This window comes from Lagenorhynchus albirostris, chromosome 2 (assembly GCF_949774975.1).
Source record: "Lagenorhynchus albirostris chromosome 2, mLagAlb1.1, whole genome shotgun sequence".
Lineage (NCBI taxonomy): Eukaryota > Metazoa > Chordata > Mammalia > Artiodactyla > Delphinidae > Lagenorhynchus > Lagenorhynchus albirostris.
Window position 1 is genome coordinate 4,188,161 of NC_083096.1, and position 20,214 is coordinate 4,208,374.

Consider the following 20,214-nt stretch of genomic DNA (forward strand, 5'->3'; position numbering starts at 1 on the left):
CTTTTAATTGGAAATTCAGAAGTATCTTATCTTGCTTTTTCTCTTAGCCAGCATGTCAAGACAAAAACAGAAACTGAATCTTCAGATTAAACCATTCGCAGACATAGATTCAAAGCTGTCTGATTCCGTGAGCAAAAGGCAATACACATGAAAAAAAAATCTGGATTTTCATAAACTGTTTACAAGCTTGTCTTCAGAAGGTATCTTTCCAGCTCTACCAAAGTTTCTAAACTAATGTTTGGGTTTTTAAACTAATGTTTGATAAGAGCAAAGTTATTAGCAGTGTTTAAGCAAGTGATTGGCTGATACATTCTTGGTATTCTCTGAATCATTTAAAAAGTTCTCTTTTGTCACCTTTAAATTTTGCCAAAATTACTCACGACTAATGAAACTCAAAAGGTTAACACTAGGTATCTTTGGAGGGAAAAGGCTTTCAAGTGACTTAAACATTAAACACAAATGTCCTTAAAAGGGCATCTGTAAATCTGTTAGGAGAAAAAAACACTTAAAATATAGTGAAGGAAGTACTTCAAAAAATATACTGAGAGAGTTTGACAAACCTGTTACATCTTACTTTAAATAAATTTTACATAAACGGAAATCTCAACCAAACATCTGGGCCTCACCAGCTTCACAGAGCCTGAATAAATGAACTGAGCAGCTTGTCCCACATTGAGGCCTGTTTCCCATGTGCCCTCCGTCCTTCTTCTGATCTCACTCCTGGACTGTGCCTCTGTCTTTCCCGGTGTTCCTGCCCCTTGCAACCCGGATGCCACAGTGACTTCTGGTTCCCGCACTTGCTGAGTGGTAGGCACAGACTTTCTTATTTGAAGGATGGAAGATGGGTGAGGGAGTTAGAAAATCCATGGCAGAAGGGCTGAGTGGCCTCTCTAGATGTAAATTACAATCATCGAACAAGATAATCTCCGGATAATGAAAGTCTCTACCACCAGCCCTTCCCTGACTCAATACACAGGCCCCTAAGGGGTGGAGAGGGGGGCGGAAGTTAAGCCAGGTGAGTGCTTGAAGAGATCTGCACTGGAACCAGGAACCGTGCTCCTCTGACACCCAGGCCTGTAATCCAGCGGCCGTCAGCCTTCCTCTCTTCATGCACCAACGTGTCTGAACTTCAAGGCAAAAGACAGGACTCAAATTCTTCCTCGTGGATTCCTTAAGGCCCTGGCAAATGATGGCAAGGAACTAGATACCTGTGTGTGTCCTTAATTTTTCCATGATTATTTAAAAAAAAAAAAAAACCTTTGTTTCCAAGGGGGTGCCTTTTAACTCAACAGGCTAGTATATAGTGATCTAACTCCTAGGGCATCAATCAGTCCTGTTTGCTTAAAATTAAAAAGCTTCTAATATGTACCACGGGAAATTCATCCTTTGTTCAGACTTCCTGAGAGCCTGAAGCTCAGCAAAGCTTAGTCAGGGCTTCCGGAGGTTCAGAAGCCACCCTACAGGGGTCAGGGAGAAGGTGGTGCAGGAGAAGCAAACAATCCAAAATCATGACAGTGAGAAATATCCTGAAAGGAGTGGGAAGAAGAGATGCCACTGAAGGAAAGAAGAAAAGGGATATCCAGACAGACAGGAGAACCAAGCCAGTGTAGTGTGAAGAAGCTGTGGGTGTTGAAGCAACAGTTACTACGGAGACGTCAGTAAGAACGTCAAGTGATGACACTGCAGGAGAGGAGAGGTGGATGCGGGAGAAACGGGCAGCAGCTGAAAGAGTCTCGAGGAAGACAGAAGAGAAAGATCTTGTCCAGAGCGCAGGTAGGGAAGGGAAGATGGATTAGGATGGCTGTGCAATCGTGAAAGCACAGCAGATGGCAGAGGTCGTCACTGTCACACAGGAGATGCCCTTTTCCACTAAGCATGAAGGCATACGGGCCGTGGCTGAGGCTTCAGAGTAGGTGGTAGTTTTTAACTCCACCACTGACAACACTGTAATCGTATGTACCTGCTGGTTTGTGTTCTTCTCACTACCGTGGTTAAAATATATCCAAGTAGGGAGTACAAGAGAGTGCATTTCCAAAGAAAGGTAAGCAAAACTCCAAGAAATAACCTGAACCCTTCTGTGCTAGGGGGTGTGGAACAGTGGGTACATGTGAACAGGGAAATGAAGAAACACCCAGTGAAGAGAAACCCTGCCCGGGGGGTTAGCAAGACAGGAACAAGATGGGGGAGATTGTAAAGTGGAAACATCCGCATTGCTCAAATAGCTGACAAAGGTCCAAGAAACACACAAACAACTGAAATCAGACCTTAAATAAGAGGTCTAGAGAATATGGAATAGAGGGCCGTGGTCAGGATGAGGTCAAAGAACAAGCTTTGGTGGAAAGATAGAATGGGAGAGAAATGAGACGGGGAGATGAAGAGGGGATGTGGAGAGTTAAGACAGGACAAGCAGAGCGCAGGGTGGGCTGTGACAGTGCTGCGAGCAGACCGGGTGCCGGGGGTGGGCGTGCTGAGCAACCGTGATGCCTGGTCGTGACAGAGTCAGCATGGTGCCAGGGAAGGGACAGAGGAAAATGAGAGCAAGGGGCTGAAAACATATTTAAGAAAAAAAGAAAAAAAGAAAAAAAAAGGGGGGGGTTGTTGCAGACTGGCAGACAAGGGGCAAGATGGAACAAGTATTGAACTGGATGGGCTTCAAGGACAGAAGAGAATAACGATGGCTGGGCACACACTAAGGGGAAGAAACCCTAGTGAAGATGCCATCCCCGCATCCCAAGTCAAGGAAAGAGAAGCACCTTACACTGAGACGATGGGGAGGACGGAGGGGATGTCGAGGAGAGAGAAGATTCACACAAAGAACAATATTTACTCACCGGGTTTGGCCACTAGAAGAGTTTCTCATTTAAAAATTTTAAGATAAACTCACATAATCAAAACTTGCATTTATCTTAATGATGACCCTAAGGTACCATAAGATGCTAAAAGAAAAATTTGTGAAACATCAAAAAATGGACAAATAACTAAATTATTTCACTGATGTCCACTGTATCAGTTAAATATTTTAATGTTAGTAAACTATTTATGGTATATATCTTAATTCATTATAACCCCCAAATTTTGTTAACTAGAATGCCCCATTCTCTAAATATTCGATAAGGCTAAAAATTTACTACATTTTTATATGCCTCAAAATGCCTAAAATAAAATTGAAAGTACAAACGAATAAAATTAAGACGCTTTAATCTTTTAAGATGAAGTCTCTGCCTCCTTGACAAGTAAACTAGTACAGTATCAATTACTAAATTATTCTTCAATTTAAAAAATATATAATATATAAATTATTCTTACAAATGCTTCCTAATTTTCATTTGCTCAAGTATCTATTGCAAGTTTCAAAGAAGTCTATAGGGATTAAATAATGAAGTTGATAAAAGCTGCAGGATGAATTCCGTAATCACAGTGAACACTGAAAAAGAGACTGAATATATGGCTATAAAGTCTTACAAATATATTAAAATCAGTGTATGCATTACGGAAGAAGCTACTGCCCACTAATTTCTAATTGCATGCAAATCCTAATGTCTAATTACATGCAAACATGCAAAATCTTTAATCTAAAATTAACACATGTAAAAGAGCAAGTTATACTCATTAATATACTATAAAAACTGATTTTCTTGATGAATGCTTTAACATAATTATCAAATATAAGTAAATATAAGTAAAACAAATATCAAAGAATATTTGTCCTTTCAGAAAGTTTTTTTGAGATCACCCGGATCAAAAGGGTGAATCTGAACAAATACTGTATATTATCACTATTTATGTTTGTTTGTAAGTATACAAAAGTGCTTTATACAAAAGTGACTCTAATAAATGTCACTGACTGACAATGGATGTCCCACAGTAAAACAGTATTATTCAGCATACAACTTAAGAGTAAGAAAAGACAAATTAAGCATTAATGAACTAAGGATCAAACTACTTCACCTACGATTAAAAAGTCAGGGTAAAAAAGGTCAAAGAACTGAGACACAAAAAACCAAAATTCATGCTATAACATCACGTCTACCAATTCCAATTACACAGCTCTAATCAATGAACTAAGTATAATAAAACAGAGATTAAGTGGACCAGATCAAAACAATTCTTTGATAATCTTCCAACACAAAGAACTGTGGTTCTGAGACACAGCCCGACGCCTGTGAAGACTTTCCCAACCTCCCTCTCACCCTGGGCCCCTCAAGGCTGTGCCCACTGTGGCTCCTCCCTCACTATTTCAGACGTGTCTTGGCTGCACTTCCACTGGAATCCACGAGCCCCGTTATTCTGTTCATGCTGGCGTTCTCAAAGCCTTAAGAAGCTAACCACTGAACATCAGGTGATCACTAACATTGGAGAAGTGAACTGAACGAGCAACAGGAAGGGAAGCAGGGAGACAGGGAAGCAAAGCCAGTATGTGGAATTGCAAAAATGTTCCATCAGTTAAGAACCATCTTAATTTTGGCAAACAAATCATGACGGGATGTGGGCAAATTTTCTAGAAGGTTGGTTAATGCTGTCATACACTGCAGGCTCTCAACCTCTTTATGATTTCAAAGAAGGAACGTGCAATCAGTACACACTCTTTCCTTTCCACACACAGGTAACAGGCAAACATCCAGGAAAGTCACCAGGGCTTCCGGCAAGTTGGCCACAGAAAAGTGACACCTGACACAGGACAAAGTACAGAAGAGCCTGGAGAACTACGCTGAGGAACCTGCACTCTGCTTCTAAAGAGTCTCATCAAAGATTTGTGAGCAGAGAAATGAGTTATAAACGCAACATTTCAACACATGAACTCAACCAGGAAGGATTCTAGAAGAGCTGGAAACAGTGACATGGCCCTTTAGACGAGTAAAGTAGCCTTAAAATAACAAATTGCATGAGGATATCCAATGTTTGATTCCTTATGAATTTTTTAAAGAAGGGCTAGGATTCTTCAGGCAGGAAAAGAGTCTGGTCAACAATAGTTTAAAACATTTTCATACTAAGCTGCAGAGGTGGATTTTTAAAAAGGAAGAACCCTGGTCTTTATTGTTCAGCGCAAGTGTAATACATCACAAAAATCAATAACATGTCTGAAATGCAAATATATTTCTCCTCACAAAGGTTTAAGATACTGTTCCCTAATTACAGAAGCTAAGAATATCTTTACAGCAACAATTCTCTCTTGTATAAAGGAGTTACGTTTAAACTAGAATATGTCCCAATAGCAACCCTAAGAAGCACAGAAGAAGGCAAAGCCCAAAGGACAAACTTGAACTCGGCACAGCGGGAGGCAGCGGTCTGGGGTTTACCATAGTGTGAAGTGGGGGCAGCTGGAGGGGCATCTACCCTGCACTGACTGGAAACACGACCATGCACATCCACTCCTGTCCACTCAATTTTCCAGTCAAAGGAAAGAAGGATACAGGCAACCAGAAACGATGTAGACGGTATTACAAGAGGCCTGGAAGAGCTTTTGTTCTTTCTCCCTCCCTCCCTTTTCCCTTCTTTCTCCCCTTCTTTCTCAGTATTTCCAATGACAAGGTTCTGTGATTTAAAACGCAATCCTTAGAGACAGAACTGAGCGCTGTCTCTCTGTCCACACTCAGAGTCGGGGGTGGGGGGTAGGGGGGAGAGGGAAGCCAGGAAGGCCGCAGGGACTCCACCTAGATGGTCTCTCACTCCATCCATCCATCCATGCATCCGTCCACCCATTCATCCACCCACCCATCCTCCCACCCATCCAAGCATCCACCCACCCACGTACCCACCTACCCATCCATCCACCCACATATCCATCCATCCAGCCAGCCAGCCAGCCCCGCCTTGACACCTGGGGCAAATCAGCAGCTGTCTTCTCTCTAGTATGTTCTGTGTGTTCAGCTTGTACTTTTATCTTGAAAATAACCGATTTTGAAGATTATTACCCTCCTAGAGAATCCACAGCGAATCCTCACTTCCCTCCTACTCAAAGTCCTGTTCCTGGTTTCAGAGCTCTCCAGGATCTGGTCTCACCTCGACAGCCTGGCTTCCGTTCCAATCCCAGCCACGCCAACAGCTCATACTGACATTTCCTTTCTGCGAACTAGGGAAACCAGGAATCCACGCCGCAGGGTTTAACGTTTCATTGCTCTAGATAGACTCTTTTTCCCTTGGTGGGCAGGAATAAAATTGCTAGCTTCTTTTCCTCCCCGCCCCCCACAGTGCCCAGAGATACATATTAGAAATTCAATACATTTTAAAAATGCATCAGAGGGCTTCCCTGGTGGCGCAGTGGTTGAGAGTCCACCTGCCGATGCAGGGAACATGGGTTCGTGTCCCAGTCCGGGAAGATCCCACATACCGCGGAGTGGCTGGGCCCGTGAGCCATGGCCGCTGAGCCTGCGCGTCCGGAGCCTGTGCTCCGCAACGGGAGAGGCCACAGCGGTGAGAGGCCCGTGTACCGCAAAAAAAAAAAAAAAAAAAGGGATCAGAGTTGTTGTTAGGAAATAATCATTCCCAAAGTCATCTGTGTCATAAACACTAATCTCTGCATTGTATATTTTATGTTCTTACTGTAAATGGCAGATTACATGAGAGAAGACGGCTACCCTCACGTGCTGCTGGAGAGAAGGTCAACGGTGCAACCGCTGGAAGAACTCGGTATAAACTTGCAGCACTGACCGTGCGTGGCCCTGGGCTCATCACTTCCATCCTCAGGCACATGCAAAAGGGAGATTCTTGCATGTGTGCACCAGGAAACGTACACAGGAACATCACGGAAGTACTGTTTGTGGCAGCAAACAACTGTACACAACCAGTAGCACGTAACAAGAACTGGATAGTATACACACGTAGTATGTAATACTACACATACACACGCATATCTACATATTGAATACCAGATATATAAAGAATAAAGCATAGCCACACACACCAACATGTGACAACATTTACATAAGTTCAAAAATGCAAAAGCAAACAACAGATTTCTTCAGAAATGTATACAGATTTGGAGAAAAACTCTAAAGAAAAAGCAAAGGAACAATACACACAAATTCAGGACATGGTGACCTCTGAAGGAAGGGAGTGGCAGAAGTGTGTCAAAGGTGAGTGGTGGATATGACAGCATCTGTCCTATTCTTTATATCTAACATATATGCCCCATAAAATCTTTCATAAATATTTACTGTTTGCTTAAAAATATGAGTGAAAACTGTTCACCTCTGCAATAGCTGTTGCAAGTATACTGATCCCTTACAAAATTAAAATAATAATAATAAGAGGACACTGAGGTTTTGCAGGTCTCGACACAGAAAAGACACCAGGGCTGCAGAGTAAAATGGAAAGTCCACAGGCAGGTGTGAACAAGAATGCCCTTCCCTGAAAAAGGGAAGTAAAACGGTACAATGTCAAACACACTCTGGGGCAGAAAGGCAAGTGCTTTCGAGACCAGAGGCGAGTGGACCCATCAGGGCAGTGACCTGTCCTGGGCTCGGGCTGGGGCAGGGCCTAGCCAGGTGAGCTGGGGCAGGTCCATGGATCTGAGGAACCCAGACAGAGTCAGGACTGGAGAGCAGAGCTGATGCTAGAATGATACCAATACAACGTGTGGATTTTAGGTAAATGTCAATCCTCTAACTTTACCTATTTCATTTTTTTTTTATTCTCCAGTAAATAAAGTTCACTTCAGTTTTCTTTCATTTATTGCCAGTGTGGTTCTCTACATTAACGAAAACCTCCCCCTAACCTTGCCTGCCGTTTACTGACTTTATCAGGCTGTGCATTCTGTGAGCCTGGTTTCCTTCTGCAGTGCCTGCAGCTCAGGATACAACACGTAGCCACACGTCCAGTCAGGAGCCATGGTGACAACTCAAATCTGCCTCTTAAAACCTAGAGCTGTGAAAGCTTTTCTAAGATCATTCTAGTCATTACTGAATCTGGGTGAACAAAACCAGCTGAACTTTAAAAGTAGTATTAAAACTAAAAAATGATTTCCACCATGTATTGCACTTAATGCAAGTGTTCACAGTACAATTTTTATTCCTTCCCATCGTTCTCAACTTAAGACTGTCATGACCCAATCATTCAGGATGCACTTTTCTCTATTTATTCTTCACAGAGTATAACTTTACGTGGATTTATATAATTAAAGTCATCTTACCTGCACTTTTTTTAAAGCTACTGGTACTCCATCCAAGAGACAGGCTGCTCTATAAACTTCACTAAATTGCCCGCGACCAATTTTCTTTTCTATTCGAAAGTTGGCTAATGTATTATAGCCCATATCCGGTCGTAAGGCCTTCTGTAATTAAAAAAGTCAGAAAAGTTTTCAATCACACAATATACACACAATCATTGATTGTCTTCACATAAGTAGGTGATTTCTATGGTAAACCCGCAGACAGCCATTCACTCGACAAGTATTTATCGAACTATTCATATTATATAAAAATACACACATATACATATAAATTCACCTAGTCCAACCTGCCAAGTAATGTATGAAAATCTTCTAAACTTCCTGACAATCATTTAAGTTCTACCAAGAACAATTCCAGTGGCAGTGAGTTTACCACCTCATCATTAAGGTTTTTTTAAAAAGACGTAATATACCCTGAGAAAACCATAATTCAAAAAGAGTCATGTACCAAAATGTTCATTGCAGCTCTATTTACAATAGCCCGGAGATGGAAACAACCTAAGTGTCCATCATCGGATGAATGGATAAAGAAGATGTGGCACATATATATAATGGAATATTACTCAGCCATAAAAGAAACGAAATTGAGCTATTTCTAATGAGGTGGATAGACCTAGAGTCTGTCATACAGAGTGAAGTAAGTCAGAAAGAGAAAGACAAATACCGTATGCTAACACATATATATGGAATTTAAGGGAAAAAAATGTCATGAAGAACCTAGGGGTAAGACAGGAATAAAGACACAGACCTACTAGAGAATGGACTTGAGGATATGGGGAGGGGGAAGGGTAAGCTGTGACAAAGCGAGAGAGTGGCATGGACATATATTCACTACCAAACGTAAAACAGATAGCTAGTGGGAAGCAGCTGCATAGCACAGGGAGATCAGCTCGGTGCTTTGTGACCACCTAGAGGGGTGGGATAAGGAGGGTGGGAGGGAGGGAGATGCAAGAGGGAAGAGATATGGGAACATATGTATAACTGATTCACTTTGTTATAAAGCAGAAACTAACACACCATTGTAAAGCAATTATACTCCAATAAAGATGTAAAAATAAATTTTTTTTAAAAATGACGTAATTGTGTAAAAGCAGTTTTGGGTTCACAGCACTATTAAGAGGAAGGTGCAGAGGTCCCCCATGCGCCCCCTACTCCCACACATGCACTGCTTTCCCCGCTACCAACACCCCCCCAGAGTGGGACTTTCGTTACAACTGATGAACCTGCACTGACACATCATTATCACCCAAAGCCCGTGGTTTACGTTAGGGTTCACTCTGGGTGTCGTACATTCTATGGGTTTGGACAAATGTATAATAACATGTATCCATAATTACAGTATCATATAGTATACTTTCACTGCCCTAAAAAATCCTCTATACTCTGCCTATTCATCCCTCCCTCCCCACTAAACCCCAGCAGCCACTGACTTTTTACGGTACCCATCGTTTTGCTTTTACCAGAATGTCACATTGTTAGAACCATACAGTATTGTAGCCTTTCAGATTGGCCTCTGTCACTCAGTACATAATTACATTTTTAAACAATATTTTTTTGTTGTTTGTGGAAAATGTCATTTCTTTTTGAAACTAACACATTTTAGTACTTACTATGCATCGGGCACTGTACTAGCTGCTAGGGAAACAGAGATGCATCAGAAATGCTTCTGCTCTGAAAGAGCTTACACAGGTACAGGGAAGGGCTCTCAATGGTGCTGAGAAAGAATTACAGGTGCTGGGAGGCAGCACCCCAGCCGTCCCCATTTGGAGACAAATCCCAACTCCTTATACGTTTTATCCACTGTCCTAGTTCTTTCGTTCATTGTTTACAGACTCATTCATTCATTCAACTAGTCATAGGACAGATCTAGGATCCACTAGGATCCAACACTGTCTGCTGCTGAGGTTACCACACATGTCCAAGGAATACTGCCTTTTAAGCTCCTCATGACACTCATAATCTATCTGTAGCGATCTACCTATAAAAGTGTAACAATAGTTTAGCCATCATATGCCCTTTTATCTTCTCTCTTTTGGCTAAACACACACGAGCCTTTTCAAGATTCCTAGATTACTGGTAAGTACACGCTTCTTGGCCTTTTACCACTCTGCTCACATCCTTCTGGACCTGCTCTACTCTGAGCCGACTCAGAGTAAACATGACGTTCTTGTGGGGCCTGACTGGGCCCCCTCTAGTAAGACTGAACATTAAATACCTATTAATGCAACCAAAGGGCGCACTGGTTCCTAAACCCACTAAAGTAATTTGATCTCTGAGTCCCTCAAGCAAACCTTAGTCAAGGCTGATGACCCCATGACTTATGTAAAAGGCTATTTTGACACATGGGCATTACACTAACCCCTAATACATGTTACCTTGTTCATTTCACTACATGTCATGCTAGCAAAAACTCTAAAATTCTGCCAAAGTTTCACTGTCATTCAAATACAATGTTTCTCAAAAAGAGAAAAAAGGTAGCAATGATTTCTACTCTTGTGCATTGCTTTTCTTTCTTCGGAAAGTCCAAAATATTGTCAAGAAAAATACCACTCTTCCTTTAAGACATGCAAAATAATCAGAATACAAATTTCACAAATTCATTATATAAATATAAAACCATAAATAATTGTTAGAATAACAATAGTAACATTACTACAATAATAAAAGGTTCTGTTTTGGTACCTACAACTTAACACGTCCTATAAATTAGTACCTCATATGCCATCTAATTCAATTCTCATGACAATCCTGTAAGGTAGATGTTATCAAACCAAATCACTGTCTAGCTGATTCCCAATCCCCAATTCCTAAGTATAGGCTTTGCTATACTGCCAGGGTTACTAAACAAAGTCACCTACAATGTGACACAACATTATGGGACCCTACATGATGATCCACAGTATTTTCAAGTTCAATTTTCAATTTCAGGCCTTTTGATGAAAAAACAAAACTGGGACTAGAAACATGTATGTCAAAAATGAAAATAAAAACAAAATTATAAAATAAAGGGAGACAACCTGCCACTCTGTTCATATATAAGATTTCTTTTTGTGGTCACTGAGATGAATTTATAATTAAGTGTCACTGTGACACCTACTTAACAAAGGAAACTTACAAAGCCTCACTTCTCAGATATATTCAGTGGATATTAGCAACTTTTTTAGTTTCCTTAACTTTGTTTCATTTAAAGAGGAGAGACTTTTTAAATTGTCCAGGCTTTTCTAAAAAATCTTTTTTTTATTTTTTAATTTACACACTAGGATAGTCTGCAACATCTGAGAAATAGGTTTTCTTCCTCTCCCCAAAATGTACAGACCATTCCTTCTCCCGATGAAACCTGTCAATCTCAACAGTGAAATACAGCTTCATCATTAGGATTGGTATCACGCAATCCATATCCTTTAAACCTGACTGGGAATTCCATCTTCTGTCTGCACAATAACTGACAAATATTAGCGTGAACTGCTAAGGCAGTGTGACAACCGCATGCTGAGAGCAAAGTCTCACTAATGTGTTTTGGCATGCAGGTTTGTAATCACACATTTACATATGCAATGACCTACATTTGCATGTCAGATCACACACTGTCTCGGTTTATTAAGGCTGGGCACCTCCCTGTGCTTGGCGGCCAGAGCGGGCGAGAGAGGGCCAGAGGGCGGTGTTTTTTGGCAGTTGAGGGACGAACTGCCACCAAGGATTAGGTTGATATGGCCTGAGCATTAGACACTTCATTAGACGTAATCTGTTTAACAGTGGGCAGTGTATGTAAACTTCACAGCCCATTTGCGGCACCTCTTCCCCCCATGGCCTTTCTTCAAAGGGCAGTGTGGGTGAGTGACAGCTTGTCTCATCTGCTCCCATGTCCTGTCACCCAGTGTAGACGTGCAGAGCTGACATGAGAAGAAGCATAGCTGCACATCTCCGACTACCCCCCCGTGTCTGTGCCACGCTGCAATTTGTATAAAAATAAGCGTGTGTAGGATGAGGTCTCCTTTAAGAGATCGCCAGGCAGGTTATACATATACTTCGGTAATGACTCTCTGATACCGTATTCAGTGCCACAGTTCATTTTGATGAGTTATGCCCCATGTAAGCAGCGCTGTATGAGGTGCTTAAAATAAAAAAGATGATATCAAATCAGTGCCCACACAAGTAAAGAACTATTTTTAGGAAAGAGCTATATTCTCTTTTTTGGATGATGTCCAATTCCCCATATTCTTTAGCTTAGCATTTTAATTATAATGGGAATAAAATAACCCAGCAAAATAATGAGATTCAAATCAGTATAAAATATAAACCAAATAAAATCACTTCAGTTGCCTTTCCGTGCTCTCATTCTGGTGGATAAACTGGGTCTCAGTCTCTGCAGTCCCTTAATGACCAGGGTATCTGTCTGAGCTGCACAAAATGGCTTTTGGATTTGATGTGAGTCATTTCAAGGATTTTTAACTTTTATGAAAGTAAAAAGCTACTCTGCTTCTTCCGCAACACACTGACACCCACCTACGACAGGAGCTCTCTCAGTCACCTGGCCCCTGCCCTGGGCCTCCCCTCCAACCACACTGTTCGGCGCCAAATGCGCCTGCAGCTCCGGCCCCTCCGTGCAAGGCATCTGTGTGTCCCAGGCCCTCTGAGTGACTGCGCCCCTCGCACCTGGCCAGCCCAGCTCGTCCTGGGGGCTGACTTGCCAGCCCTTCTCAGGAATCGTCCTCAGCTCGCCAGGAGGCTTTGCTTGCTCCTGCCCCTGGGCCTGCACAGCAACCGACAGCAGTCAACTCTCCACACAGTGGTGCAAACTCAGGCACTGAGCTAGACCTCACTGGATTTTAATTATTTGTTTACACGTGTATATTTCTCCCTCCGAACACAGAGTTTCTCAAAGACAGAAACCAAGTTTTATCTTTGTGTCCAGATGCCATGAAGGCAGCTCAACATGAAACAGACAATAAATATTTACTAAGTAAGTGAATGTAGCTGAAAGAACTTAATGAATATAAAAGTTCTAAGTGCATCCCCATGACTGTAACCACGGAGAAGCTCCCAGCAGGTCTGAGGCAGAAGCTCCATGGGCAGTGGGGAAGCTCCAGACCTGCAAGTGGACGCTGTCTCTGCCAGCAACAGCTTCCCAACAGGTGAGACAGAGACTCCCCTTGCACCCGAAAGGGGACCTTAGTGCTAATTCACTGCCCTCTTAGGGCAGTACAGCAAGCCCTGAACACTGTGCTCTGAGGCCGGACCTGGGCCAGGCGGTACAGAAGAATCCACTGAGTTCCCATAAAGCCCCAGAGAAACGGCACAGGTTCTGGAGTCAGTCAGCAAGGCCTGGGCTCGAAACCCCAGTTCTAACGCCCAGTTCTAACGCCCAGTATCTTTCTCAGCTGGGCCAGCTACCCAAACCTTGTTTCCCACTTCTCTAGCATAGGGGTGAACCCCCACAAAGAACTGTGCGTGAGTGTCCCCGGGACAGAGCCAAGCTCACGCACTCCCTCACCATCATCTACGCCCCCTCCCCGAGGGGCGCCAGCGGTAGCAGCCTGCCACCGACCCTCTCTCCCCACAGGCTCTGGATTTGTACAGCCTCCTGCATGTCCTCGGGTTTTCAAGACTGAAATTCTTTAGTCTTGACCCTGATTTGCTTCTTTGGTCCTCTTCCTCTGGCCGAAACTGGAGTTTGTCTGTATCTACAGCTAGGCTTCCCATATGCCAGCCACATCCTTACTAGGGTCTCTGAGCACCGCCCAGCCTTGGGCTCTGCCTTCCAACCAGGACACCCCAGTTATCACACGGACTGTCTTCCTGATTCATGAATGAACACAGCCTGATCCCCTGGGTGTAAGGCTCCTTGGTGCCATACACTAGAGCTAACTAAAATTATTCTGCCCGAAGGCCTCCTAATTGTTTTGGGGGAGCATGCAATAAACAAAACCATGTGTGGCCGCAATTCAGCTATCGGGCTGGAACATGCTCACAGTAAAGTTTAAATTCACAGGCAAAGTGAAGATAATAACTGCTTGAAAGCCCATAAACCCTACAAGTGTGAAGCTGCAAGCTCTTCGTGACAAAAGGAACTGAGAAAGGGTGTGATTAACTCAGCACAGGGTAGCTTCTAAAATTACTAAATAAAGACTACATACATACCCCATACAAGAATTTTCAAACAGATTCATTTTTGGAATAAGTCTCAAAATATAACTAATTAACATGAATAACATAACTGTAAGCCTACATACATTGTTTTGATATTGTTTTATTGTTTATTGTTTTTATTGTTGTTATTTTATTTCTTAATTACTAACTATAAGACACCCACAACTCCTTAAATAAAGGACACAATTAAAACAGATGTTGGAAGCATTTGCATTACATTTTTGTGGTAAATTATGTTTAGTCTCTTGAGATATGTGAATCTCCAAGTTATACTATGAAAGAACCCTAAAATCTCAGAAACAAAATAAATACTCAAAATTACATATGACAACTAAAAAAAATCAAACTCTAGAGTGAAGGAAGCTTTTTATAACACCTTAAGTGTTCTGCATTCTCATTAATGAAATCTCTTGTTGATTTGAATGCACTTTAATTACATACCGCCAGATCTTGCTAACTAATTGGGATTAACTTCTACATGTCAGTCTGTTAACTGCTTCCTTCACATAAATACTTTTCATTTTAAAATAAAATTCCTTCTGCTGTGCCACAGGCTCATACTATCACAGGTGCAACCTCGTTAAACAATTAATAATTTCCCATGACTAAATTAATTTCTTTAATTTCCTTTAAATTTGAAGGCAGGAACATTTAATGAGCAGTAAGATAATTCAGGGTAACATGATGATGATAATTCTCTCTGGGGAAATTAGAAGAGTCACAGCATGGACTCAACAGACTCCCCAGAGAGAAAATTATGTCCTGATAATTCCTAGAGGTATTGTTATCAATGATCTAATATACAAGCCAGTATTAATTACAATATTTAACATCATTAATATGGTTTGCAATGTTACTGCAAATTCACCTCTTACTGGTGATCTTCATATTACCAATTATGTAATCTAATAAACTATATTTATATTAACATTATTAAATTTCTCAAAAATTTAAAAGTTACAAAACTTCAAAATGCCCTTCAATTTTATCTGGCAACAAAGCTCATGCTATGTATGATCTTTAAAGAGATATCACTCACCTCCAAACTACAAAAACTAGAACATCCTTTCGACAATATCTAACATAAAGCTGTTATACATTATTTTCTACAAACCTCACTAGAAATAAAAAAAAAACACATATTAAAAACAAAAACAAAACACCACATGTACCAGCAGAGTCTAATTAGTCATGCTTCTTCCCATGTGAAAAATGATCTCCCTAAAATTTCTTTAACTATTTCAAAAGTAACCTATTCCTGAAGACACTAAGTGTCTGAGATTTACATCAGTTGGAACAATATGCCATTAATCATTATAGCTGGCTTTTTATCAAACAAAGGAGAGAATTCACTATAGCATAAGAAAAATGAGTGATCAAATACCACCAATTATCTAGTTAAACATTTATAAGACCCCAGTGTTTGTATCATTTAATCATCATTAGTTACACTACCCAGCATAATCACTATATCCAAATTATGTAACCAGAAATACTGATGACCTTTCCCAGCATTTCATGAGTAGGATAATGATGAAGACACTCCCATCTGCCCCATGAGCACCACCAGCCATACCTGGTACAATTAAACATGGCAAGCAAAAGCCTTTCCCTGAGAGAAACAGAGACAGAGACAGACACAAATAGAGGGGAGAGGTTTTCTACAATGTATTCATTTATTCCACAGTTATTAACAGAGAAGGGAGATTAAACAAATACATAATCCAAAACAATAAAAAGACAATAAGCAAATACATAATAGTATCTAATATTTAAGCATATGCAGAGAAATAAAACAGAGTGATATAATGGAAAATGAGTGGATGGTTATTTTAGAGTGGGTAATTCTGGGATGACCTTGGTGAGAAGGTGACGTTTATGGTGAGATTAAAAGACCAGAAGAAAAAAAAAGGGCAGAAAGAAAACCTGGAGAAAATGTCTCGAGGAAAGAATGAACTGGGTGTGTTGAAGGAACACTGGCTGGAAGATGGAGAACAAGGGTGACGGGCTGAGGAACAAGGTTAGAGGTGAGCATGACAAAACCGCACGGCACTCTGACAGCACCAGTGAGGGACCTGGGTCTCCAGCAGGGAAGCACGGTACTGTGAGCTAACAACACACATTTTACAATGACAACTCACGACGCTGGTGGGGAAGGAATGGACAGGAGGATGAGCAAAGCAAGAGTGGAAGCAGGGGGACTGGACAGGAGGAAGTGGACCTGACCTGACTGTTGCGAGAAGACGCGAACAGCAGACGGAATCAGGATATGATCTTGAGGTGGAGTCAAAGGAGCTGCTGATGAATTGAGTATGAGGAGAGGGGGACAGAGAGAAATCAAGGATAAGTCATGGATCTGGGGCTTGAGCACCTCGATGGACAGTGATGCCACTGACTAGGATAAACAAGGCTAACGAAGCAACGGTGTGGGCAGAAGGCAGGTAATAACAATGTAATAAAGGATGTAAGATGATGCAGAACCAACCACTGGTGGAGAAACCTATGCTCCAAGAGTGTCACTGGCAGAACGTCGTCATCATCACCCTCACCCTCATCCCCGTCGTCTGGGTCCTATCTACGTGCCAAGCACAATCTTAGAAGCTCCATAGCTCATAGGAGGTAAAAACTATGATTCCTCTAATTTATTAATAAGAAAAGTGAAACATACAGATGTTCAATAACCTGTCCTCCATCACACAGCCAGAAAGTGGGGCATCCAAGAATTGACCCCAGGCAATCCGACTTCAGGGCTCAGGCCCTGAACCACCCCACAGAACAGCCAGCGCTTCTGATTGCTCCCAGCTCCCCTACGTGTTCCCCCCACATATAAATTCTGGTGTCCACAGGGCTCCATCCTCAGCCTTCTCTTCTCACTTTGCTCATCACTCTGGGCCACGGAACCCATTGCTCCCTCTCTCCCATGTGTTGGTTCTGGAAGTTAGTGCTGCCTGAAACTGAGCCCTGGTGCCCCCCTGGCGCTCTCCTGGACACCCTATCAGAACTCTCCTAGAAATCCCTCCCCCTCCATCCCCCTCTTCTCCTACGCTGAATGATACCCAGTCAAGGAAAAAAAATAAATTAAAGGAATGCATAATTAAATGTATTCTACATAAGTGTTCCTGGAAAAAGAAGTGCTTATCAAAATTTCTAAATCTGAGGAATATTTGTTTTATGAATATTTAGTGAGAAAGATGTATGAAACATAACCACAGCATATGAAAAAGTCATAATATTCACATAATAATAATATAAAGGGAGACAAAATATAAAGGTATGCTAAATGTAAAATGACACAACCGAAGTCTAACAAACATATTAGAATCTATACATTCAACGTTGCCCTTCAAACAAGCACCGTGAGAGGATATGGACTTGCTCCAGGAAGGCTTCCAATACTGAAAATATGTTTGAAATTCCTCCTTGGACTGTAATCAGTTTGTGAATCACATGAAAATTACTGGTCTCATTTAAGAAGATATCTCATTTTGATCGAAAGAAGAATACCAAGACTATTTTTTTCACCAAGTACATACTTGGCTCCAAAAGATTCCTGAATCTTCCAAATATTACGTTCACCCTCAAAAATGGAACAATTTTCATTACTGTATTTATTAAAACTATATTTCAGGCTCTGAATGCAATTCCAAATAGAACTGGGAAACTGTTTTGATTATGTCGACCTCATCTTTGCCCACATCAGACTATTCAAATAGAAATTTCCAAGAGAGCAGATAAGAGAATCCTTACCGCATTCCCATTCTTTTAAAACCCATCTAAATTTCTCAAGGCATTTCCTTTAAAATTTAAGGAACACTTACCCCTAAATATGTAAATACGAACAAGCAATCTAAATTCAAAACTCAACTAAGCTTTAAATATTTTGATATCGCTTCTCATTTGACAGATTTCTTATTATTCTATATTGCCACAGTCTTTTCCTAAAATAACTCTCAAGTAACTAAAATCTATACAACATAATTAGATTGATCAATATTTAGCTTTCACTTAGAGATTAATTCATTCATCCAGCAAGTATTTATTGAGTACCCATGACCTACTACTCATTGATATAAAGCACGATCTACAGAAGTGAACACTGCACTGCTGGTATAGCATATTCTGATTTGTTAGAAGCATACTAGTGTAAGAAACTACCCAGTAATCATTATTTTTCTGAGAATAATATTTTTGTTGTCTTCCAAATTACATGTTTCCTCTAGGATAACACTTTCCTTAGGGCCTCTACCATGTAGTTCATCCGCATTTATAAGGAGCCTTTATGCTATTAGGTTCCATTAGGGACTAAATCTCCTTGAACGGCTCCTGAGACCATTACCTCAGCATCTGAGATTTGGAGCCAAAAGAGAGCATGGTATAAGCAAGACACGACTGAATCTGTGTCCAAAATAGGGAAAGACACAAAATGCAGCTGGAGATGAAAAAGGCGACCAGATGATGCAAGACCCTCTACGACACACAAGGAAATGCAGAATCCACCCTAAAAGCCATAGAAACCAGCGCTTTTAGGAAGTGATACAATAAAAAGTACACTTTGGAAAGATGACTTTTGCTACAATGTAAAGAATGAACTAGAAATGGTAAAATGAGAGGTAAAGAGATCAGTTCAGAAGCTTCTGCGATAATCCAGGCAAAAGGTGGCAGTAATCTAAATAAACTACAGTAGTTACAGTCAGGATGTAGAGAATTAGCAGATTCAAGAGCTATTTAGGGAGTAAAATCAAGACAAGAGGAAAACTGCCTAATATAAAGTATGCGATTTGCTTGTTTGTAGTTTGGACGACTAGATGGACGGTGCTAATAGTCACAGGCAAAAGGACAGTCTTGGGCAGGAAATAATAAATTCCATCTTGAAGAGTAGGAGCTTGAGGTACCTATAAAAATATCAAGAGTCACGGTGATTGAGAAGATCAGACCGGCCAGGAAATGGATGGGGAGCTTTTTCTAGAAGCTCACTCTAAAGAGTGAGACAGACCCGGTGCCAATCCCAGCCCCGCCACTTACCAGCTACGTGACCAAGGGTGAGTTAGTTCATTGGTCTGAGCCTCGGTCTCTTCATTTGTGAAGTGTGACAGATAACGCCTCCTACAGCTTGCGTTAGGAATAAATGAAACACATTCACAATGCTTTGCACAGGGTGGGTGCACTGTAAGAACTCAATCAGAAGCAGGTACTGATAACAGCAGCAGGGCTACTGCCCTGGACAAAAGCCAGGAGCCAGGGGCCAAGTGTCCAAGTACTGCGAGGGGTCATGAAGAGGTCAGGAGACAACAGCGACAGGGAAGGTGAACGCCCTTTCTTAGGGTGGCAGAGCCTTGACGCAGCAGGTTTCAGCCCTCCCTACCCCAAGAACAAGGAGGAATCGTGGTCTGGAAGAGGCTCTGTGGACAGACAGGCTGCCAACCAACCCCCAATCCTCACAGCATGGGGTTATTAGAGAACCAGCAGCCTCCACTGAGAGGGTGACGGGAAACAGTGTCCTTGGGGGAAAGAGGTCTGTTCCAGCCAAACCAAGGAGGTGAAAAAAAGTCCATAAGAAATGGAGGATGTGTTTTTTAATAAATCATTTAATATACATTTACTTTTGTATATAGACTGTTACCCAAGAAAAACAAAAATGGTAAATTAAGAGTTCAGACATCTTAGGCCACACCTGACTTCTGACTTCCACAAAGATGTGGAAACCTGTCCTGGAGAAAATTTCTTTCTTTTTCTCTGAGCTCTTCTTCCCTGCTTCGGCGCAGGCTGGTCTCTCACACCTCGGTCTAACAAAGCGTTGCCAAGAATGGCTTCCTATAGTATTTTTGATGTAGGTACCAAGGCACAGGCCACTGCTTGAACTTGTGCCAGGAAGAGAAATTCCAAAGACATTTATGTATCTT

The 20,214-nt window shown here is 41.6% G+C and overlaps 1 protein-coding gene across 7 annotated transcripts in view; it reads right to left on the bottom strand.

Moving 5' to 3' along the window:
* The window catches only part of NEK7 (NIMA related kinase 7), a 149,895-nt gene that overhangs the window by 69,475 nt on the left and 60,206 nt on the right, over positions 1 to 20,214 (bottom strand). For 5 of the 7 annotated variants that reach the window (XM_060126844.1, XM_060126824.1, XM_060126834.1 and 2 more), the window contains one exon: positions 8,129 to 8,269. The exons of the other annotated variants lie outside the window; for them this stretch is intronic. In XM_060126844.1, the coding sequence (XP_059982827.1) occupies positions 8,129 to 8,269 (141 nt within the window). The remainder of the gene's footprint in view (positions 1 to 8,128; positions 8,270 to 20,214) is intronic. 7 annotated transcript variants of the gene reach the window in all.